Source organism: Labrus bergylta, chromosome 23, assembly GCF_963930695.1.
Source record: "Labrus bergylta chromosome 23, fLabBer1.1, whole genome shotgun sequence".
In the NCBI taxonomy this organism is placed as follows: Eukaryota; Metazoa; Chordata; class Actinopteri; order Labriformes; family Labridae; genus Labrus; species Labrus bergylta.
In genome coordinates, this window is record NC_089217.1 from 12607002 (window position 1) to 12632119 (window position 25118).

General features: G+C 44.7%; 1 protein-coding gene across 4 annotated transcripts in view; it reads left to right on the plus strand.

The window, feature by feature from the left end:
• The first annotated feature begins 3843 nt into the window (after nt 1-3843).
• Nucleotides 3844-25118, plus strand: part of arhgef39 (Rho guanine nucleotide exchange factor (GEF) 39) — a 35395-nt gene continuing 14120 nt past the window's right edge. For 2 of the 4 annotated variants that reach the window (XM_065951487.1, XM_065951488.1), the window contains exons 1-6: nt 5272-5315; nt 7083-7257; nt 8556-8650; nt 13726-13846; nt 15190-15308; nt 23790-23860. In XM_065951487.1, coding sequence (XP_065807559.1) covers nt 5287-5315; nt 7083-7257; nt 8556-8650; nt 13726-13846; nt 15190-15308; nt 23790-23860 — 610 coding nt within the window. In that variant the 5' untranslated portion in view covers nt 5272-5286. Of the gene's footprint in view, nt 3917-5271; nt 5316-5963; nt 5985-7082; nt 7258-8555; nt 8651-13725; nt 13847-15189; nt 15309-23789; nt 23861-25118 lie in introns of those variants that run through there. The other 2 variants (XM_020644694.3, XM_020644696.3) reach the window with 2 other exon arrangements.

Sequence of the window (25118 nt, forward strand, 5' to 3'; positions counted from 1 at the left end):
TGAAACCATCATGCGGTACGGTTCAGAACGGTCTGGAACAGTAAACCCTGATCGTGCTTGTGTCTCAGCAGCCGGCCGTACCTTTACTTGGTGGGTGGAGGTGTAAGCCTGATGGAGAATGTGAAACACTAAACCAAGGACAAAGATGGAGGACGTCCAGCTTTTTGTGTTCATCCTTCCTGGTATTCGTCCGTTTTTGATCACAAGAAGAAGACGAGCTTTGTTTGAGTGAAGGCTGCAGGCCGCACGGAAAGACAGCTTCGAGCGACGCTCTGAAAATCCACAGGATATTTAAACATGGTGTGTTTTGTGTTTGTCCTTTATTAATGAATGAATAGTTTCCTGCAGTCAAGCTGAACTGTATCGACGTCTTGACAATTGCATTCCAGTGTCTCTTCTCCACGCTGCAGTTTAGGAGGGTCCTCTCCTCTCCGCACGTCTTTGTCTTCTGATGACTCCCAGAGGAGTTTAGAGGAGTTATTTCAGGTGTTGGATGTTAGAAAGTCGAAGCTCAAATGTATCACAGCTGTATGAGTCTGAACGTGTAAGCAGAAGAAACAAAGAACAGAAATCTAAAGAAAAAAGACAAGAATGAAAAGATTCAAACCTTGTGATGCCCCTCCTCTACAAGAAATCTACACAAACAAACTTCTTAAACGATCAAATCACATTTGTGTTGAAATGTGAGGAGTGAAAGTAAAAACTAAATCATGTGTGCGTGTTTAAACTGAAGTTGAAATGAGTATTTACTTAACAGATGATTTAGTGCGTTCACTTTTAGACAGAAGAATAATTAAAGTCATTAAAGTCATTATGCAGCATTAAAGAGCTTCAACACAGAGACTGGAGTCCAACAAAGGCAGGAACACATCAAACACATGCACTGTTTTGAAGTCACACTCACACAATGGCGTCCTCGTGAAGGCCGACTGGAGTGAGAGCTCTTGACGCCATGATTACCGTTTGACAAAAACATGTTTAATTAGAGGAGTTAAGTGAAGAGGCGAGCGCCGCGCTGAAGCATTCAAACACAGATGAAGCCTTTTGGCCCCATCAGCCCTCGCCATAATGGATTCTGCATCGATAAACACTCGGCGAGATTTCGCAGCGAGTGCAGCGTCCTGCAGGAAAAAACAAACAGCGCTCTTTAAAGTCGCATTTCCTCTTCAGGCTCTGTCCAACAGGGCTGCTATTTATTTCCATGTGCCTGTTATTTGTGTTTCTAGATTTGATATCTTCAGCTCCTCTAACTTTGTTTCAGAGAAAACGTCTTCCAGCTCAGGTAGCCGGGCCTCACACCTGCTGAATTATTCATGTTCTCAGTTCGATATACTATTGGATCGGGGAGAAGGGGACTGAAAAGTGGAATTACAAAACATCACAATCTTTCATCTGCGCAAGTTTTTTCTCAAAGAGCAGAGGTCAATTATGAGTCCTCTGGCGATGGCTGCCATGAATAAAACACCGGCGGGCTGCACAACCTTGGGAGACTTCCTCCACTTGTGTAGATTATTGACTCTTTGAGTTTTTTCCTCTTCATATCCCCAGGTTAAAAAAAAGAAAAGGACCCTTTGTCTGTGGTCTCCTGCACTCTTCACGCCTCCATCGCCTCCAGGCAAAAGAGGCCTAATTTGCAGCGTTTGTCTGTTTTGGGGCCAATTATTCTAAAAGCAAATGTTCTGCAAACACAATAAACAGAAAACAATGAAGAGAAGGCCGACTGGTGTCATGCATTTTAATCCTCCTCTCATTAAACATGCATTTATGTGCTCAGCAGTTTGTAGAGTTTTAACTTTCAGTCTTTAAACTCAGTTTACCTGCAGAACACAGACCTGTCATCGAGTACCTGCAGAACACAGACCTGTCATCAAGTACCTGCAGAACACAGACCTGTCATCGAGTACCTGCAGAACACAGACCTGTCATCAAGTACCTGCAGAACACAGACCTGTCATTGAGAACCTGCAGAACACAGACCTGTCATCGAGTACCTGCAGAACACAGACCTGTCATACCTGCAGAACACAAACCTGTCATCGAGTGCCTGCAGAACACAGACCTGTCATTGAGAACCTGCAGAACACAAACCTGTCATCGAGTGCCTGCAGAACACAGACCTGTCATCGAGTACCTGCAGAACACAGACCTGTCATTGAGTACCTGCAGAACACAGACCTGTCATCGAGTACCTGCAGAACACAGACCTGTCATCGAGTGCCTGCAGAACACAGACCTGTCATCGAGTACCTGCAGAACACAGACCTGTCATCGAGTACCTGCAGAACACAGACCTGTCATTGAGAACCTGCAGAACACAGACCTGTCAAGGAGTACCTGCAGAACACAGACCTGTCATTGAGAACCTGCAGAACACAAATCTGTCATCGAGTGCCTGCAGAACACAGACCTGTCATCGAGTACCTGCAGAACACAGACCTGTCATTGAGAACCTGCAGAACACAGACCTGTCATGGAGAACCTGCAGAACACAGACCTGTCATGGAGTATCTGCAGAACACTAGATGTCAGTGTTCTCGCTGCTGGCTGCAGGCGGCTGCAGCACGATGAGCTCCAGGAAAATTATGCATCCTATGTTTTTTTAAATGGTTCCTGGAGGACTGGATGCTGCAGCCTCCCTTGTCACGGCCTGATTACTGAGAGCTTCACTTTCATCTCATAACGAGCTGCAAAGTGCTGAGCTGAGATTTCTGTTGCAGACGCTGTCAGATCTGCAGCGAGCACAGGAAACACTTGTTGACACTTCAGATGCATCCTTAAATCAAACATCATACAACTCCAGCATGCAGGGAAATGTTTGGACTGTTCAATGGGTGGTTACAGAAAGAGCAGAAACGTCAGTAAAGCGGAGCTCCGAAGACCTGACAAGAGATGGGTTGTGCTCGGTCTGTATATCCAGGACTAACTGCAGGGACACTGCCTTTAAAGAAGGTCCTGCATTTATAAATAGTCTTGAGACATCTTAAAGAAACCTTTCTTTTTTACTTGCATGATATTTGTTCCTGATTATCCTGATTAACACATTTATTATAATTAATCAAAAATCTGTGGCACACTGAAAATAACTCAATAAAATACAGTTTAAGTTGCCACAGATATTACATTTATTTTTCATGGTATGTTCCTGCAACCGTGCGCACCTGAGAACCAATAGGCTGTGCAGGGGGTAGGTACCCTGCTGGCCATTTACATTTATTATAATATTATATATTGTATCATATTTTATATTATTTGATATAAGGAAGTCACATACACACTTTTTTTTTTTTTATAAAAACGTTTTGTTACATAGATTAGAGTATTTCTGGTGTCAGATGACTGATGTGTGTCTAACTAATATCTCCAGTAACTATAGAAATGTACAAATATACAAATATACAGGGTAATTATATAAATATCTAACATAAACAATAACATGGACATAAATGAATTGTATAAAACACAATCAAAGCAGCCACAGGACGACATATTAAAACAGTTACATAAATGTATTCATATTTTTAAAAAATTGTTTGAATAAAAACTTTTAATCTGGAGCACAAACTCAGTTTTAATGTGAAACTCTGGGACAGGAAGTGGGATTTTAATTTGGTAGTTTCACATAGATTAATTTTAAACCTTAAATAAATATAATGAGGTTTATTATATTAAAATGCTCCACATGTTTCAGTAACAGTCATCGAGTCCTCCTAGAAGGAGCTGCTTCATTATCAGTCCACTAGCTGTGTGAACAGTCTATGGTGTGAACAGCTAGTGGGATGTAGTGAGGAGCAGCCAATCAGCGTTATTGTCACGTTTCGGAGCAGCCAATCAGCAAGCGCCTCAACAACGCAGCCCGGAAGAAGGAAGCAGTGAGTAAAAAGAGCGCCTTGATCAAAAGTGGAGACGTTAGCAGAAGGTAAGAAGCGACTTTAAGACTTTTATAAACGACTTATCAGCGAGTTAAAGACAGGTTTAACAACAGATGAAGACAGCTTACATCAACACGAAGCCGTTTAACTTTAAATTATGACTTTAGTTTATCGTCGATACTTTAGAGAGTTTCTGAACTGGCGGGTTTAAGTGGTGTTACGCCCAGAAAAGCATCCCTGCTGAGAAAAGTCTGCTTTTATAAAACGGTCTAATAACTCTCATTTCTGGGGGGGAAATCTGTGATGACAAAGTAACTGAAGTTTATATTTAATAAATGTTAAGTTAATACATATAAATAGTTAGACTAAAGTTAAGGGTGGATGTTAAATACTGCCATATTTTGGTCCTGCATTTCTCGGCATATCACCGGAAGTTTAATTTCACAAACAGGTTCCTTTGACTAAGTTTTACTTCATTAAAAACCTGTAAGTTTCCCTTCTGTCACTTTGTTCACTGTAAAACTTTTAAAGTTATTGTGGTAAAGTTAACTTGACTGTGAGAAGAAATATTTCACTGAAACATTTTTCACCGTCTCATAAACACAAAGTCATTAAAGTTTAAAATAAGACTTCACATATCTTACAACTTCTGTTAACAGCCCAGGCTTTAATGACTTCAGCCTATGAAACACGCCTTTACTTGGGACAGGCATCAATAAGAGAGTCAGACGGGCCTTTAATCGTGTTTAAACTGAGGTGCCGCATAGCTTTGTGGTTATGTTGCGCGCCCCATGTACGCTGTAGTCCAAGTCGCAATGGCCGTGGGTTTGAATCCGACCTCGGCCCTTTGCTGCATGTCGTCCTGCTCTCTCTCTCTATCCTCCAAAAATGTCCTGTCTCTCTTTAGCTGTCCGATCAATAAAGGCCCTGAAAATATCTTAAAACAAAGTATGTGGTGTGTATGTGACTTCCTTTACCTCTGCAGCCAGCCTCTAGTGGACACTCGTGGATCTGCAGGATTTTACACAATTGCTGCTTGCTATTGCTTTAGAACATGTGACAGTGCCCTCACTAACACCTAATTTATTTTTGTAACATTTGTTCGATGTGATCATAAGCCTGTTATCAGGCAGTTTGAGCACCTGTCATATCTCACCTGGTCATCATGTCCCTTCACAGGTCAGGTATGAGCTTGTTAGTTGTGTTTAGTGTCACCGTGCAGCCTCATGATAAACTGTAGAGGTGTGTGTGTGTGTGTGTGTGTGTCTCTGGGGGATGTTTGTGTGTGGTTAGCATTGATCAGGCCTCTTGTTTACAGTGCAGGGCTCCTCAGGGACAGTTCTGGGGTTAATTTCTGCCACGGCTCCTCTCTGCTCCTCACCTCCTCACTCCTCAGGCTGCTGGAGGAGGAGCAGTAATGAGGAGGACACTGCTCCATGACTGCAGGTCAGCATGAGGAGGAGGAGGAGGAGGAGGAGGATCACCTCAGAGACAGATCATGGTTTAACTTTCTGCAGTCATGTTAATAAGTCAAAGCTGAAGCGAGACAGAAATAGCTCTCGAGAGCATTGTCTGAATTGCACAAATATGTTGCCAATGTTTCTGTCCAACTAAGACAATGTGCAGGAGTTTGCTGCAGTTTTCGTTCTTAAAAAACAAAATGTTACCACATGTTGTGCTTGTAATACTTTCATTTGTGTCGCTGTGATATTGAATCAGATGTTGATATCATCTGATTTTTAGTAGCATCATATCAAAGTTCATAAATGCGTTGTCACGACAACCCCACATTGTACACTTCTTCTGGTGTAAGAAAAGAACTTCAGCCCACCTCCAAACTGTATCACACTTTACAGCATTTAAAAAAATGTCTCATTTGAGAAGCTGTTACCTCAAATAGTTTTTTTGTTACTGAAAGGCGGAGTCGGTAGAAATGTAAACACAACATTTAAACTGGGTCCCTCCTCCTCCAGAAGCCACGCCCCCTGCAGGACGTAGTGTGTACGTTTACTGTTTCTACCTACACTGCAAGCTAACGCAACGCTAGCACAAGCTAACCGCCGGTGTTTGTCACCTGCCTGTCCAACAGGAAGCAGAACAACTCCACGTCCACGGGTAAAAGACAACACAAGGTTCACCCTCGTTTTAGAACGAGCTTTATCCACTTGGTGTTTCTCCTCACTGTGATTATATTTTTTCTTCTTTGCTGCTACGTCCACGTCCGTCATATTCTCTGGTTTAAACTTTGTCCAATCACTGAACTGTATCCTCTCCTAAACTCACCTGCTGCGCTCTCATTGGCTGGAGGAAACACACCAGCTCCGCCCAGAAACATCCCGAGTCAACCAGAACAAAGCAGGACAGTAAAATCCAGTCAGACTGTCTTTAATTATTCAATAATTGAAAATGTGTAATTTTCTTTCACATCGTATCTTTAAACTCCAGTGATGATGTCATCACTTTGGTTTTTCTGTCCTAAATATTCTCTTTCAAAGTAAAATGTCGGCATTTCTTTAAGGAGCAGAGTGGATCAAAGGAAAATAAATTGAGGCCGTTTTTTAAATTCATCATTAAGCTTCACGATGATTTATTCAGGCAGGACGTCAAAGATGTCTCCTCTTACAGTAAATAAAGAGTCCTAGAAGGTTTCTGATGGTGCTCTGAGAAACTGTGCAGACATGTTTCCACATGTTTGGATAGTTAAATGATAAACAGCGGAGATAATGAGAGCACTGATGAAGGAACAGATTAAACAGACGGGGTTTATTTCAGAGCTTCTGTAGCGACGGGCCACAGTTATAAAAAGGATCAAATAATAAACTCTTTAAAGGTTGTGTGAGCTGGAGGCGTGGGAAGCTGAAAAACTCACAGCTTTCACCAAGCGGTCCGGCTCAGTTCAGTCCGGAAACATCTATTGGCTTTTCCAAGTCGGAGTGGTACCAAAATAACTGATCCGTACTGTCCTACTTTTATGGTATCAAGCGTATCAATCTGTTCCTAAAGGGCGGAGTTAGACACAATGCAGTCTGCTGATCGGTCGAAAAAAATCAAGGCACCAACAGTAATGAAGGACAAAACGCATCATCTTTAAATAACTTGTGGGTTTGGAGATAGTAATTTAAGGCTGCTTTTGTTTTTTTGCAACTATTGTCAGTGCGTAACGACCTCATCTCTGTACCTGGTTTTAACCCAATCCTGTCTGTGTCTCTGCAGGTTCCTCCTCCTCCTCTTCGTCACCATGAGTTTCTTCTCCGGCCCGTCCGGTCCTCCCGGCTGCACCAGTATCCAGGAGCAGAGAGAGCGCTGGGAGAGGAAACGCAGCCGGACGGCTAAAGAGCTGGTTCAGACCGAGCAGAGATACTGTCAGCAGCTGGAGCTCATCAACACGGTGAGAGTCGGGGGGGGGGAGTTTACCTGCTGCAGGTGAACCTGTCTGATGTTTTCTGGTATAGATAGACCTGTACTTCAGTCACTTTAACTTTAAACGCTCGTTTACTTTAACATGAAGGCGTTACTTTAATTCTACAGCACATTTAATATGATATATTACAACAAGTATTGTGATTCTGGACTACATCTGTTTTCTTTGTTACCTGGGCAACGTGTACTGCCCCAACTTGTATATGATTGGCTGCCTGGAGCTCATCGTCATTACATTGCTGGACAGAACTGAGATGTTTCAGAGCATTATCTTTGTGTACAGTCCATCATTGTTAGTGATCCTTCTCCCCCTCCTTCTCCTTCTCCTTCTCCTCCTCCCTGTGGAGAGAACAGACACCTCTTCCTCCTCCTCCTCCTCCTCCTCCTCCTCCTCCTCATGAAGAGAACAGACTTCTCCTTCCTCCTCCTTCTCCTCCTCCTCCTCCTTCTCCTCCTCCCAGTGGAGAGAACAGACTCCTCCTCCTCATGAAGAGAACAGACTTCTCCTTCCTCCTCCTTCTCCTCCTCCTCCTCTCTGTGGAGAGAACAGACTCCTCCTCCTCCTCCTCCTCCTCATGAAGAGAACAGACTTCTCCTTCCTCCTCCTTCTCCTCCTCCTCCTCTCTGTGGAGAGAACAGACTCCTCTTCCTCCTCCTCCTCCTCCTCCTCCTCCCTGTGGAGAGAACAGACTCCTCCTCTTCCTCCTCCTCCTCCTCATGGAGAGAACAGACTTCTCCTTCCTCCTCCTCCTTCTCCTCCTCCCTGTGGAGAGAACAGACTCCTCTTCCTCCTCCTCCTCCTCCTCCTCATGGAGAGAACAGACTTCTCCTTCCTCCTCCTCCTTCTCCTCCTCCCTGTGGAGAGAACAGACTCCTCTTCCTCCTCCTCCTCCGCATCATTTCTACACTTCCTCAGCCTCCACCCACTGTCTCCAATTAGAAGTCATTTTTAGGCCTAATGCACATTCAATTTGCTAATCCCATTTTCACTTCAAATGGCTTGAGACCGTCCCAGCTGTTGCTTGATTGTGAGAGAACAGCAGCATCCTAATGCGCTCTCTGCTCCGCTCAGATATACAGTCACAAATAATGTTAGCAGGAATGTACCACACTGTGAGCGTCTTTAAAGTTTCTCTCATTAGCTTTACATCTGCTGTCTTTGCTTTAAGAGTAATTATCTCCACTCTTTAACGGCCCGTCCAATCAGAGACGGCCGTGCTCTTTACTAACACAGAGAAATAACTTCACCTCTCTTTGTTCTTTCAGTACTTTGTGGAGCTCTTAAAGGCCAAAGGGACCCTGAAGCCAGACGTTCGAGAAAACATCTTCAGTTCAATTAAAGACATCCATTCAGTGAATCAGTAAGTATGCTCTGAATAATTAAAACAGGAAAAGAGACGAAAGAGACGCAGCGTAGATAAGCTCTGAGTTTACCACATCAGCTGCTTATCTTCTGCATTAGCAACTCTAACGATGGGAGAGGCCAATCCGGTGTGCTAACTGCTGGTGATATCAGCATTAAAGAGCAGCATTATCGTAACCAAACAGCACGGATGAACTGTGTTTGCCCAGCTGACCTGCTGCTGAACGTCTTGGGGAGAGAAAACGGTCAAATCGACGTGCGAGAGTTCGTGCTCTCAGCGTTTCTGTTCAGAGGAGACATTGATCTTTGTGTCTGTGTGCGGTTAAAGCAACATCTCAGCGCGAGCTTGAAAGACTTTGCTAAGTTCGGCTCCATTAATAAAAGGTGGATGTTTGAAGAGAGAGCGTGTGCGCGTCTATAAATCAATCAGATACAAACATACAGTTAGAATCATGGAGGGATCTTAGAGCTCACCTCGAAGCTGAGGTCGACTTTCATCATTTCTGTTCAACACAACAGAATAATATCGGCGTGTTTCTGGTACACGCTTTGCAAAGACCTCCAAAGTATTTGACATATCTCCAAACTCCAAATTTACTTTATGAGTTAGTTATTACATTAGTACTACGGCCTGACTGATATGAGATTCTTGGGGCAGATACCGATATATTGTCTGATATCTTTCTCAGCTCTATGTTCGATCTGTAGAGATAAACACATTTAGGATGTAGATCCCTCACAGTGTTTCCCCTAGGTTTTCAGCTTGGGGTGGGTCAAAAAAGAAATCTAAAAAAAACAAAAAAACATTTTGGGCGGGCCACCCCCATAATATAACGGTAGGGGAAACACTGCCTCAGTTATCAAAGTCTTTATAAAGATTTATAATGAAGAGATGAAAGTCACTCGACTGGAGAGTAACTGAGCATGAACGTGCATCACCGCTCGACACTCTGCAGAGTGATGATGTTTGTTGTAATCCATACAGCGCCCTCGCTGGTGACAGAGAACTGCTAGTGTAATACAATGAAACTCAAACTCGATAAAGTTAGCCGATACAGATATTCACCTGATATTCTAATATCGGCTGGACGAATAATCGGTCGGGCTCTAATTGCTGCATTACACGTTTACGCAGCCACTACGTTGACGTGCTTTCACATGCGATGAGGCGTGAAGATGCAGCCTCATTAGTGTTATCATTGTGCGGCTGAGGTTCCCATGGCGGTCAGAAAGAGAGCAAGTTCTTGCCATAGTGGTGTTCATGTGCAAAGAAAAAATAGGAGGGATAGAAAAAATGTGCACATGGTAGTGGCGAGGGAGAGGTGGTTAACTTAACAAATAGAGCTTGAGGTCACGTTATTGTTAGTGTACGCTTTCTGTTGGTCGGTTAGCTGACGTAGATGGTAGAAGTATTCACATCGTCAGGAGATCGTCCTACATTTCTGACACTGTCAGATATTTGTCAAGAGGACAACAGCCAATCAGAGCTCAGAACAAGAGGAATTCAACCAATCACAGAACAGCCTGTCTCATTGGTTGTATTCCTCTTGTTCTGAGCTCTGATTGGCTGGTGTCCTCTTGTTCTGAGCTCGGATTGGCTGGTGTCCTCTTGTTCTGAGCTCGGATTGGCTGGTGTCCTCTTGTTCTGAGCTCGGATTGGCTGGTGCCCTCTTGTTCTGAGCTCGGATTGGCTGGTGTCCTCTTGTTCTGAGCTCGGATTGGCTGGTGTGCTCTGAGTTAAACTCTCTGCAGACTGAATAAAGAGCGTTTCAGGCTCTGCACTCTCTGACAGACTCTCTCTTGCTCTCGACGGAGACTGAAGTATGAATTAGTGGCTGTGATGTGTTGGATAAATGGTTCCCTGGTTCCCATACATCTTCATTATGAGCTCCTTATTGAATCAATGGCTGAAACATAATGGAAACGCTCCGTTTAAAGAGCTCCACAGAGAGACTCTGTGTTACAGCCTCATGATTGATGATAGGTTCTCACATTTCCTCTCCACAGTCAGTGATGTTTGATTCACAGTAAAGATCTGTGTGACAGAATAACAGGTGATGATGATGATGACCTCTCACAGTCTGTCTCTAAACACGTCACATGCTGGAAGGCGTGTCCTTAAGGTCTTTCTACTTTCTGCCGTTCAGGAGAAGGTTATGGTTACACGACTAAGGACCTGGTTTACTAAGATCCCAGGTAGTGAGTAATAAGTTCCATGTCCAGATCAGTTAATGGCTCGTTCGGTTTGTGGGCGCTCTATGGGGGATCAATCAAGAAGAACTTTGTGGATGATAACAGGTGCAAAGAATGTGGAGGCCGTCGTATTTAAATGAGGCGTATTCACGTGGAATCAGAGGAAGAGGCACATTTTACACAGCAAAGAAATCTGAATACGACAAAAAGAAATGCCATTAAGGCGTTCAAGTGAAAAGTAGCGATGCACCGACCGGCTGATACTGATGTTTTTGTCATTTCTTCTTTCGCTCTTAAGGCTCAGATATACCTGCTTTTGAACCACACGTTGACGATCTTCTAGGGGAAGCGTGCTCAGGCACGGTACAGATTGTCTAGAGTGAGTGCGCCCTTAAAAGCACGTGGTATGAAGAGTGTGAAAGTATCGATCACTGTGAGAGCCTTCACACCCCACCTGGGCTCTGGACGACTATCTCTCTCGTGTTTATCAAACTCAAATGGATTTCCTCTTCATGATCTGTGCAGCAGATTTTTTTTGTTTTTTTATTTAACCAGGAAAGATAAGTCATTGAGATTAAAAACCAAAGCGAGCAGCAAACTTAAACGCCTTTTCCCAGTTCAGTTCTGTGATAGAAGAGTGTCAGAGTGGAGGTGTATCCATCCTTCTGTCTTTATTTACTGAAGAGGAGAGCAGCAGGAGCAGAGTTACCGGTAATACATTCAGCTTTCATTAAGCTTTGTTCACTTACATAAGAAACACAGACGTGAATCTATTGATATTCCACGCTGTTCATTCAGACAGCGAGCGAGCGAGCCAATTATCCCCAGCTGCTAACATGACAGGCAGGAATCAACTACTTGAAAGAGCAGTCAGTGGAGGGGGAGGAAAGGGAGGGAGAGGAAAGGGAGGGAGGAGGAGGGAGAAGAAGGAGGAAGAAGGAAGAGAGGAGGAGAGAAGGAGGAGGAGGTCTTAATGAGAAAAGGTTCAGTGTGAGGAGTCCTTGCTTGTTTTCTTGTCAGTGATTGGTCGTGTTTGTGTATTCAATCAGGCGTCTTGTGTTTAGTATTCGTGTGTTCGGGCCGTCCGGTGATGAAGGCTCCTCGGCCTCCATTGTTTGGTCGAGGTTGAATCCGCCCCTGATGTCGCCGCTGCTCAGAATTAATGTGGATTAACGTGACTGGAGCTGAATGCTAATGTTATCTGCCCCTGCCGCTCGCTGATGGCCAGACAATTTAATTGCTGTGAAGAAAATATAAAAAGTGTAATCCATAATTTCATATTTATCATAATAGCCTGCGGCAGAGAGAGGATACAAAAAAAAAACGGAAACCGAGTTTTTCCCGCCCTTTGCCCTCGTTAGAAGTGTCGGCTGCTCCTGCATCTCCTGATTATGAACAGAGGCTACCTTAGTGCACAACTTCATTAAAATCTATTTAAATCAACTTCAGCTGCCTCCTCCAACTCCTCCTCCTCCTCCTTCATCTTCATCTTCTTCTTCTTCTTCTGCAGCAGCGAGTACGAGCAGAAGTCTCTGGGAACATCATTAGAGAGGAGGAGGAGTGTGTGTAACTCTGTGTGTGTAACTGTGTGTGTGTGACTCTGTGTGTGTGGTAGTGCCTCTAAGTTTGGATAACAAGCTCCTTCACGAGTGTCAACACCCCCAGCCAATCGCCTGCATGTTACTGTAATGTGCCTGACAGGCTGAACGACTGCTCTTCCTCGCCTTCATCCTCGTGTTTTGTTCCTGAGATCGGCGGGCGTGCTCTCACTACAAAGTGGCCCCCGTTGCCCTGAAGGTAGACCCGCCGTCTGGGTCCCGGTAAATACGACACCCGCAGGGAGAGGCCTTGAAATGACACTACAGAGAGGTCCCATTAACGGGGAAGCAGTCCTCTGAACTGAGCTCAACCTCTGCTCTGTTTGGAGAAAACGATGCTTCAGATGTGATCTTGCCTGTTTGAGCGGCGTTCCTCCACTGATGCAGAGCAGCAGAGCGCTCAGGCGGTAATGAGCATTAGCTTTAAGTCCAACGCGCTTGTGACTGCAGGCTAAATGCTCAGTGGGGGGGGGGGGCACAGAGAGAAACGTGTCAAAGGTCTGATGCACCAAAATAATACGCCGCGCTCTGACATAGTTATTTACACCACGTCCTGAGTGAAGGATGTTGCTGTGACTCAGTGATGATGTCTGCTCGTGTGCACGCCCTGCATCGGCGACGGTGACCCCGTAAATAATACCACAGGGTCAGGTGGTTCTGTGGATGTGTTGGCGTTCGAAATTCCTAGAGACAAAATACTGAGTCATTTATTGTTTTTAATGAACTATTATTGCTGTCAATCTTCTGCACAGTCTTAATTCCAACTTTCAAAAAGTTGGCAAAGTTTTTGTGTAATTGAGACCGCGCAGGAGTTTTCCCCCCACACACACTTTGATACTATCGATCATTAAAACAATCGAGATTGTATCGTTTAAAAACTTGTGATATCTAAAAGTGTCAAACATTTAACGAGCTTAGTTGTGATTGCATCAGGACTTCAGGTTGGAGGAATGTGTCGTCACTTTAATACGTTTGTTTGCAGTGAAATGAAGCCTCAGCTAGCGTCAGATAAACGGAAACATAAACTTTATTCACTCACTGCTGTTCATCTTATTCTACATTCATTCAAACCTGGGGGACAAAGTTCACCTTCAAACTGTAACGAGACGTTTGAATTAAAAACATTCAGTCTCATCAGTTCATCAGGCTGAAGTAGTTCACAGTTTGATCCAGCAGAGGGCGCTCTCAACATGACTTGACCTTTGCATGACCTCAGTAAATGAAGACGGTAATGTTGCGTTTCCTTCCTCTAAGTTGTCACTGATTGTGTCTCTTCTTGCAGAGCTCTGCTGGTCCATCTGGAGAACGGTTACTACGGTCGAGGTTTCGATCAGTTCTGTCCACACCTGAACCACTACAACACCTACGTGGACAACATCTACAACTCCAGCAAAGTGCTGCGGGTAAGTAACACACCTCAGCAGCTGTGTGAACACCACGTGTTATGAGTGTCATCATCTCCTCACTTTTAAACACACAGTGAGTGATGTGAGAGGGTTCTTTGATGCGGACGTCATCAGTTTACTGCTCTCAGCGTCTCCATGGAAACGCCATCATGTATGTGCTGCATAGTGACTGGTTGTGTGGTTTGATTTTGAACTCCTGAACGTCCACCAACATGTGGCGTTACTGTCAGACAGTGACTCTAGTCTGATCCCGCTGAAGGGAGCACGGGGACGTTAATGTGGGCTGTGCCGTCCTAAACACAGATTTAATCTGCACCGGTTGTTGAGAGGTGGTGAATACACAGACAGCTCTGTTAAGATCTCTGAATGTATAATACATTAAATCAAACGGTAATGATTCCACAGCAACTAATGTTTGCATCTTCATGAGACGCCAAAATAAAAAATCTGACTGAAGTTTTTTTAAAGCTTCATAGGATCTTTAAAATAAGATCATTATCGTATCGTTTTAAAACAGGTGAAAGTGTGTGACAGCCTCAGGAGAAACCTTTTATTCCCTTAAAGTCCCCGTGAAATCAAACACATGTTTTCGAAACGATCATTTCAGGATCGGTGTTTTTATTCACTGATGTTTGGTGTCAGTTTCTCCTCTGATTACGGAGTGTGACTTCTCTTCACCGTGGCGCTGTCTGACATCATACCGCTTCCTTCTTCTTGAGCCGATCACTATCCTTCAGGTGTTCCTCATTCATGTCAGAAACATGACCACGAGGAGTCATGGAAATGAGACGCGTCCAGTCAAACTGGCTAGAAAATGGATTAGATAATCTTATACAGCCACAGTTTGTTTCGACATGTCTCTGTCATATTTGTTAAATGACTGATTGTTTGTTCAGAATTAATAAAGAGTTTTATTTCTCTGTAACCTCAGAGTGTCTAAACACAGCTGCCATGTTTACTCCGTGACTGACAGCAGGGACACCACAAGGACTCTTTGCCGTGCTGGTGTTGACACATACTCATGCTAACATGATGTGCAGATGAATATTTAATGACATGTACAACCCCCATCCCTCGTACAGGGGGAGGAGGAGGGGTATACATGTCACTGAATGAGGACTGACAGCAGGAGGGTTTCTGTTTGTCGGGCACAGTGAGCATCCCCACAGTGACATGAGAATCAGAGGTCCTCCCTGTTTGTGACATGTTCATCATACTCTCCTCTGCAGGCTGCATGCTAACACTGTTAACAACATACAGGTCTGAATTTGCACACTGTGTATGCTTGGCTTAAGAGAAGTTGTCCCTGTAATTCTCAACAATCCTGTGTGTTGTTTCAGATCCAGCTGACGAAGAACAAAGCTTTCAGACGCTTTAAGAAACTTCAGGAGGAGCGACCACAGTTCGGCGAACAGAGACTGGAGGATTTGCTACAACTTCCTGTTCTGAGGATTGACCAGTAAGATCTCTGCCTTCTCTCTGACTAGATCGGTTTCTACGACTGCAATTACTCAGTGTCGAACCTACAGTTTGTTCAAACATCTCAAAGAACAATGAAGACGTTCTCCAAACAAAGCAGGAAACAATGAAATAGCTTCTAGTTAACGTCCAGAAACTGTTTCCATCACATCCTCATTAGCCTTTACTAAACTGATGCTGCTGGTGTGTTGCTCATGCAGGTTGCCATGTGGTTTATCCAGCTCTGCATGGGTCTGTAAACCTTTCTGCGTTCTAACCTCTCTCCATTTTTCAAAAGCATCTCCAATATTGATCCTAGTTTGAGCACGTTTCTGCTCGTGGAGCTTATTAGAAACATGCAGAGGCTTTTTAGGTCGGGTACAATCACTTCTATCTGAACCACTTCTCTTGCCCGCTTCCATCGCTGCAACACCTGTTGGTTTGACCTGATAACTGCTCTCATATCTGACAAACTGAGGGGCGTCCAAAACAGCCGTGTGGGGGTGCCTTAAAACCGTCTACCTTCTCTGGTCCAAACAAATCCAGAGCATTCAGGAGCAGAATCTAAAGTTAGAAGGAGGACATACTGACTGCTGCATTGTTGTCAGAGAAGCCAGCACTTCAACAGAGCATGTTTCCTTAATGTCTGATCATATAGTGAGGCCACTTTATCATTTCACTCACTACACATCTCACATATTGATGCTGCAGTTGTATGAAATCTGTTTTTATGGACGGTGTAAAGAAAACAAAGCGAGTGTTTATGGCGGCGTTCCGGTCGTTGTGTTCGACGGGTCACAGATTTCACTTCTGTTTGAGATGTTCTGTAGTTTTCTCTCCACCAATCACCTGCTGCTGTTCACTACCTCGTCTCTCTGGGACAGATGTAATTATTATTATTGTATGTAGCGTCCACGTAAAGTGTCCAATCACTGTCAGAATCTCTTCACTTAGTGCTGGGGTGTCGTGCGGTCCTGAACTCGTTGGTTAATTAGTGGAAGGAGAAGAGAAACGGGCTGAGGCGTGTTCTCTGATGAAGCAGATATCATGACAGAGGTTCATCAAGCTGCCGGTTTTATCTTAATTAGTTCTTCTTATCTCTCGTGTCTCCAGATGTACAGTCGTATAAATGTGACATCCATCTTTCTTCGCCGAGACGTGTGTGTGACACAACTTCACCCGAACATCTGAAACTCTTTACTGCACGTCTCGTTTGTGTTCACGTCTCCACGGCAACATCGTCACGGTCACGCCATTTCCTGTTTCCATTCTTTATTTGATATATGAACATACAGCGTCATTGATCCCAGAGAATCCCACTGAAGATGGGCGTGTTCATTTATCTCACTTATTTTATTGTTTCAACAAACGACTTCATTTGCCCATCTATACTCTGTTCCCCTTCTATTCTTTTATCCACACACACACACACACACACACACACACACACACACACACACACACACAGCTCGCCTCGCTCCGTAGCTTTGTTTATCGTGTTTCTTGTGTGTTTTTCAAACTATTCATCAGCAGTCGTTAGTGCTGCTCATGAACATGTCCCACGTTTTGAAATGTGTCTCTCGATATTCCGTTTTCACATCAGGAGATCAGCGCTTACACTTCTGTTTATGACGCCCATCACAGCGATCAATGCAGCTGCAGAAAGAAATTAAAACAACAGACTGAGAGGGCACCGTGTAGCACTCTAATCGTGCACTTATTGGGAGGGGCGTACATCAGCGGACTTCTCTCTTTCTTTCTTAGCTCTCGTGTGATGAGGAAATCTGTAGATACTTCACACAAGGGGACTCCGATGGCTCAAGTTGTAGTAGCTCCGTCCGACCGTCCCATAGGCTTGATGACACATCGTAGGTCGGGAAATGCACCTGGGCGTCCCGCCAGGGTGACGTTAAGGGAAAGGTTTTGTTGTGGCAGCACTCGCAAAGAGTGTGGTCTGTTACCTTCTCTTTGTGTCTCGAGGTAACATTTGTTTTAAATTTGCACTTTGCAAAAAAAGATTTCTTTAATTGACCTGCAGCGGAGGCAAAGTAGCGCTCCTCCACATTTATTAAATGATAAGCAATCAATAAAATAAAACTCGACCCCTCGTTCATTCATTGAGACAATCTCTCACACGATGTCTGAAGCTTTGAATACTTTTTGCATTTGTGATATTTGGATCAATAAAATCACAGACTATCGTTTTGAAATGTGAAATTAAAAAGTATGGAACATTTTGACGACCTTAGTGGTCTGACACGCGTCCACGTGTGATGGAAGTCTTCATCAGTCCTCTTCATAGCCTCCTGAATCTTTGATTTCATCATCTTTACCTGCAGAGGATCAATCATCTGAATTATTGCCGACTGCTCTCGATATGTGCACGTCTTTAAATACAGGGGATTCTTCCTTCCGACTGCGAGTCTGTCTCTGGGTAAACCATGTTTGAATAGCATGAGGATCCTCCAGGTCCGTTTACTGAGAGCTCTTCCTGTTGGACTCGTTCACTGCGTTGGATGATCTCAACATGTTTTCTTTACAAACTACCCATCAAGTTTTTCTCTCCATACCTGAAGCCTCGTTAACTTTTTATCTACCTAACAGGTAACTTGTTGTCTGAGCAGGCTGACCCTCAGGTGTGCATGACTGACAGGTAATCCTCTGCAGCTCGGCTCTCTCTCTCTCTCTCTCTCTCTCTCTCTTTCTCTTTCTCTCTCTCTCTCTCTCTCTCTGCTCCTCCCATCATCATCATCATTGATTAGTCTGACGCCCTCGCTGAAGCTCAGGAGACTCGAGGGACGTGTCTAATTGTGTGATGATTTTAAGTGGCACGGCTGGATAATCATCTCCGGCCGGCTCCTTATCTCGCAGCGGCACGGCAGCGGGGAATAGCAGGAAATTGTTGTCACTTATCACCGCTCAAGGATGATGGATGGCGAGCAGGGCTGGAGTGAGGATACTTATGTTGCTGCTGGGGGAGGAATAAAATCATTGCCTTTATTAAGTGGCATTCAGCGGATCGGGCTGGAGCAGTCGTCAGCGTCCTTCCCGCTGAGATCTCCATTATGACAGTGATGGAGTCTGGGGCTGATTGTTGGAGTGAATAGCAGCCGTCCCCGCCTGTGCGAGTCCTGTTTGTGTTCATAATAGAGACGCTGCTCTTGTAGAGATGGCAGGAAGTGGAGGCCTTGGATAAAAATACTCCGAGCTGAGCCTGTTTGTGCTGCATTCACTGGTTGTCATGAGGGTGGGAATCACCAGAGACCTGACAATTTATTATTATAGGGTTGTCATAATACTAGAATTCAAAACGCAAATGTGATATTAGAGAACAACACTCAAAATGCCGACCTGTTTGATACCACGGCAACAAGAATAGAAGTCCCAGGCGCCCAGTCTTTGGTCGTTTCTTGTTTTTAATGAGCAAAACGTTGGCGACGTGTGCAATTTAGATGGTGCTCTCTTTCTCTTGTGGCGCTTAGTCAAAGTAGACTAAGGGTCCGATCACTCAGACGCGTATTTAGGAAAGGGCTGCCGGCAAAACCGTTGTTTTCCTCTGGTACAGCACGCTTGCATGGCGCCTTCTCTGATGTTGCCTGATGCGTTTTTTCCCAGTTTTTGGGCGCGCATAAAAGTTTAAAAAAAACTCTTCGACTTTTCAGCTCTAGAGGGGGAGTCGCAGCGCATGTCTTTGTCACTGTGGAGGGGGCTCACTGTGGAGGGGGGGGTCACTGTGTGGTGAGCTCACTATGGAGGGGGGTCACTTTGTGTTGGGCTCACTGTGGAGGGGGGTCACTTTGTGTTGGGCTCACTGTGGAGGGGGGTCACTTTGTGTTGGGCTCACTATGGAGGGGGGTCACTTTGTGGTGGGCTCACTATGGAGGGGGGTCACTTTGTGTTGGGCTCACTGTGGAGGGGGCTCACTTTGTGGTGGGCTAACTGTGGAGGGGGCTCAATATGGAGGGGGCTCACTGTGTGTTTGGCTCACTGTAAAGGGGGGCTCTGGGTAGAGGGGGTGTGAAAAGGTTCTCCCATACCTTTCATCTGCCCCCACCTTCCCTACACTGGCCTGCACAGTGATTAGGCTGAGTGAAATCACCTGAGCTTAATTGGACAGAGTGAGGCCAGTTGGGTTGTTTCTTGTATAAAGCCAGACTCAGCCAGAGTCTGGGGGGAAAATGTTTGTTGGTGGCAGTTTGCTGTGAAGCTGTGGTTTTTTTTCAGTTTATGTAATCTAGTTGTTTTATTAGATTACCCGCGACTTTTGTTTTTGTTGTTTTGTGCTATTTTCGGTTAATAAATCAACCACCTTATTTTGCATCGATTTCTGCCTCCTGACATCTTTTTTGCTCACCACCAGTGCCGAACAGCCACACTTAAATCCCAAATTTCGATGTTGACTTACAATCAGCAATGTTACAGGAGGTTCTTGTAAAGGCCCCTGCAGAGGTCTTGGGGGTCAGTGTCAAACTTGTTGAAAACATGAAGAAGTGTGCGTGCTGAAGCAGCCATGTTTGATTGCGTGTGTGAATAGACAGGAGGGGCTCGTCATGGACTTCTTTATGTGCTCAGGTAGTTCATCTTCTTCAACAGCTGAACACACACACGGCTGTCCAACACAAGGTCGCCCTGATTCTCTTCTTTAGAAAGGAAAGATGGAGTTTTTTTAAGTGGCTCCACTCTGCATGCTGCAGGTACAGGGCTGTGTTTGGATGGATGTTTGTGCGGTGTCGGCCGACCCTGCGGTTCACGGTCAGGCTCGAGTGTTAAACAAAGCGGCTGATTTATGTTTGTCTTCAGTTGTTAGTTGATTCTGTTCACCTTTAACAAGGAGAAAACACTTCACTGCCAAGAGAGATTCAGTCGTATCTGTCTAGTATTTTCTTCAACAGTCCAAATGTATGGTGCAGGTCAGCATGTGTTTCTGTCTTTTATTATCTGTGAAGTGGAAGCCTCAGATGTAAGTGTGTAAATAAAGGATGTCTGAGGGAGAAGCAGTGTTCAAGGACAGAAAGCCTTCATTATGATCGTGTTATTATCACAAAGAGGGATGACACTGACCCGTCACAAAGGTTAACTTAAGCTCCTCCTCCTCACAGAGTTTACACTTTTATTTCACACTCTCAGCTCGGCTCTCTCAGCTCGTCTCTCAGCTCAGCTCAGATCTCTCTCTCAGCTCAGCTCTGTCTTTCAAGCTCTCTCCCAGCTCGGCAATTTTTTTTCTTATTTGGCAAAACAGTTCTTGATTTCGTTGAGTGTAGTGGACATAATATGCAGTTAAAAAAGCTTAATCGCAATATATTGTATCGCAATTCTCAGCATATCGCAAAATGTTTAAAATCGCAATAGAATGGTATCGTGTCTTGGGTATCGCGATGATATCGTATCGTGGGGACGCTGGTGATTTCCACCCCTACTCATCATGTTGTCGTGTGTAGATGAGGATTGTGATCATATTATATTTTCCATCCCAAATAGTTTCTGTTCCGTACATTCACTTCAAACACACTTCAGCTGACTGTGCAGCAGCACGCCGTGATGATAAAGCGCCAGCTGTTCTGCACTCTGATAAAAAGCATTTCCTAATGTGCACATTGACAGTGCATCCTGTCTATCAGAGAGATAAGACTCTCCACACTCTCTTCTTACTGTAGTTTAATTGCTGTAGTGGACGGTGCAGTATCTGCAGTCCTCTGTATTTACCACATGTGCATTCTTTTCCTTTTAAGCTGTTAAATGTGAGTAATTACCCAGCAGCCCGCGCCATGCTCAGTAACCCGTGCAGGAGCTGCCAGCCTCTCTTGTCTCTTAATTACATATTTGAATCTTTAATGCATGTATGGAAAGAGAAATAATTAGACAGATATTTCCCCCCTTTACAGACGTGTGCATGTGAGAGAGAAATCTGAATATCATCTGCATAAAGAGCAGAATTAGCTGCATTCTTCCTCCCAACACGTGAACTGTACTGAACACGGTTCAGATTATCGTCTCATTATCTTCTCTCTGCTGTGCCGCTAACGAGCGGGACAAGGCAGCTAAACGAGAGCGCTGCCTTTACATTGTTGGAGATGTGCCGTAATAAAGCTCATTAGAGTCTCCTTTTCTTACACAGCTGCTTTAATTAGATCTCGGTGTTGGCTCTTTAATAAGAGCGAGTGCATCCATCGCTAATAACGCCTGTAATGTGTTTGTTACTACACGACGGGACAAGGAGAGGCAGGAGTGAGATTATTACTCTTTTTAAGCGGCTCCTAATTGAACGAGGCTTCAATGGAGCTTGTCTGACTTTTGTTACGTTTCCAAAGAGTAATCAAGTACAACAACAACAACGCCTCCTCCTCTTCCTCCTCCTCCTCTTCCTCCTTCTCTTCCTCCTCTTCCTCCTTCTCTTCCTCCTCCTCCTCCTCCTCCTGCTCCTTCTCCTCCACCCTATCCCTGTATTCTGAAAGTCTCATTAAACCTTAAAATGACAGATTACCACAAATAATTTGAACTCACAATTTCCTATAAAAGCTCCAACATAAATCAGGATGTTGTTTTCTCCACACAGGAAGTACCACCAATCAGCTGTTCTCTCTTGTCAGCAGCAGGTCGTGACAGCGTTTGTTATTCCCTGTCTTTGGCACCAGTTTGTCTCTGAAGCAGGTCCAGACTAGAGAGAGAGACAGGCAGAGAGAGCGAGAGAGAGAGGGCGAGCTCCAGAGGCAGACACACTCAGTGGAAATCAATGTCAATCATCGATGCTCCTCAAGGTCACTTCAAGACGTCAAAGCTGATGCTCTGCACAAACTGTTACTGGAGACAGAAACTTTATTCAGAGGATCTGAAATGGACGCCATGATTACACCACTTCATGATAAATGAAGTCTCTTATTGTAAAATGCTAAAAATAAACACTTTACATATCGTAGGATCACAAAGAGTTGCTCCTCTGTCTTAAAGGCACACCGATCTCTCCTTCACATGTTTGGTGAACACGTCTTTGAATCAGCAGTAAATGTCCGCTCGTGGTCACTAATTGAATATTTGTCGTCTTCTGCTTCTCCCAGGAAACATTGTGATCACTGAGAGTGCAGAGAGAATGGGTCTAACATCCATTTCTTTGATTATTCATCAAAGTAATGGATCAAATCTGAATTATTTAATTACAGTCTAATGGTTATTTTCAGCCCTGCGTGCTGGTCTCTGATTGATTTCATCAGATATTTCATATCAGGCCGCGTTGAGATGGTCCGCTCTCTCTCTCTGCGTTGAGTCTGAGGCTCGGGTTCTGGGTTTTAAAAACCTCTGGACGGAGCTGAAGTCAGTGTTTGATTTGTTTTTATCGAGCAGATCTTCCGCTCGTCCTGTTACAGCTGTATCTGTCAAAAAGCTTCAGCGTCAGGCCAGCTTCAAAGAGAAAACTTCTCTCCATCTTCACAAGGTCGGAGATGAAACCAGACTCTGATTGGAGCCTGTTAGATGACGCTGCTTCTCTTCGGCTGCAAGAGGTCAAATACAGACACGCAGCAGACATTGTATAGAGACATCGTACAGACATGCTGCAGAAACATCGTACAGGCACGCTGCAGAGACATCGTAGAGACACGCTGCAGAGACATCGTACAGACACGCTGCAGAGACACCGTACAGAGACATCGTAGAGACACGCTGCAGAGACATCGTAGAGACACGCTGCAGAGACATCGTAGAGACACGCTGCAGAGACATCGTACAGGCACGCTGCAGAGACATCGTACAGGCACGCTGCAGAGACATCGTACAGACACGCTGCAGAGACACCGTACAGAGACATCGTACAGACATGTTGCAGAGACATCGTACAGAGACATCGTACAGACACGCTGCAGAGACATCGTACAGACACGCTGCAGAGACACCGTACAGAGACATCGTACAGACACGCTGCAGAGACATCGTACAGACACGCTGCAGAGACATCGTACAGACACGCGGCTGAGACATTGCACAGACATGCAGCAGAGACATTGTACAGACACGCTGCAGAGACATCGTACAGGCACATCGTACAGACACGCTGCAGAGACATTGTACAGACACGCTGCAGAGACATCGTACAGGCACATCGTACAGACACGCTGCAGAGACATTGTACAGACACGTTGCAGGCAAGCTGCAGAGACATTGTACAGACACGCTGCAGAGACATCGTACAGACACGTTGCAGGCAAGCTGCAGAGACATTGTACAGACACGCTGCAGAGACATCGTACAGACACGCTGCAGAGACATCGTACAGACACGCTGCAGAGACATCGTACAGACACGCTGCAGAGAAATTTTTGATCATATTGTTCTGTTTGAATCTTTTTCCTTTTGTCCACTGATACATCCAGATAGGGAGCGTATATAACATCCACACAGCAAGCTTATATAAGGTCCAGACAGTTTAACAAAATATTCTGTGGGATGCATTATCATGTAATAATAAGTGTGCATGTTTTGTGTTTTCTGACAGGTACAAACACTTCCTGCAAGACCTGGCTGCCAACACGAGTCCAGATGTCCCCGAGTTTCAGCAGATCTCCAGTGAGTGTCTTCATAATTTCTGAACATGTAACGATACGCTACAACAACAATAACCCAGCGTGCATCACAACATGTACACCACACGATATGAGCAGATCCTGCATAATTTAACCTAATACAAAATGGTACAATACCTCAAGATAAGCTACAATAGAATACCATAAGACAGGATATGGTGTGCCATGCTACTGGACGCCAGTCTTCCACTGTCCTGTTGTTGACAGCTACTGACCAGAGCTACAGCGCCAACTAGTAATATAAACGAGAATGAGAAGTGATAAGAGAAAAGAGAAAAGCTCCTCATGATGAAATCACACAATGGCTACAGTCTTCAAAACCTGATTTATAGTCTAAAGTACATTATCGAGACCGCTTTTCCCGTTCAGGGTCAGGGGGGCTGGAGCCAATTTCAGATCTCATTGGTTGAGAGGCGCGGTTACACTGTGGACTGGTCAACAGCCAATCACAGGGCTGACATATAGAGACAGACAACCAGCCACACTCACATTCACAACTACAGGTAATTTAGAGTCACCAGTTTACCTAATGAGCATGTCTTTGGACTGGGAGGAAGCTGGAGTACCCGGAGAGAACCCACATATGCACGGGGAGAACATTCAAACTCCACACAGAGAGGCTCCTGTCAGACGGGGATTCAAACCAGGAACCTTCTTGCTGTGAGGGGACAGCACTAACCACTGCACCGTGCAGCTCTATAATGTGAAGTGAGAAATGAAAACTAAAGTTTTGCACAGGTTGTGGTGCTGAAGTGGATTTTCTCTGTTTGTCAGCGACTTTACAACAAGTTGACGTTTGATCTGATCAGACTCTGAGCGAGATCCCACGACGTGTTTACATCTCAGAGAGCGAGCAAAGTAAACGTGTACATTTATAGAATAAAGAGAGAGAGAGCGACCTGATGGCCCGGTGTGTGTCAGAGTGAAGGACAGCTCTCATCATCTCCGTTTGAGGAACAAAGCAGCATCTCTCTCTGCCTTTCATTCCTCATTTGTTGTCGTTGCTGCAGAGCTTCAGCGCTGCACGAATGCATGCTCCGCGTGTACGCACATCTACGTCCTGGTTTGATGTGGAGTTTTGACATAATTAATTGGGAGCGGATCAGAGGATATTAAGCGGGGGCCGTATTAATAAATAAAATCTTCAACATCAACACGGATCCTGATAATGACTCATTTCAATCGTCTTAATAAACAGCAGATCTGAGCGCGGCGTGAATATACACAAGGAATTATTTATG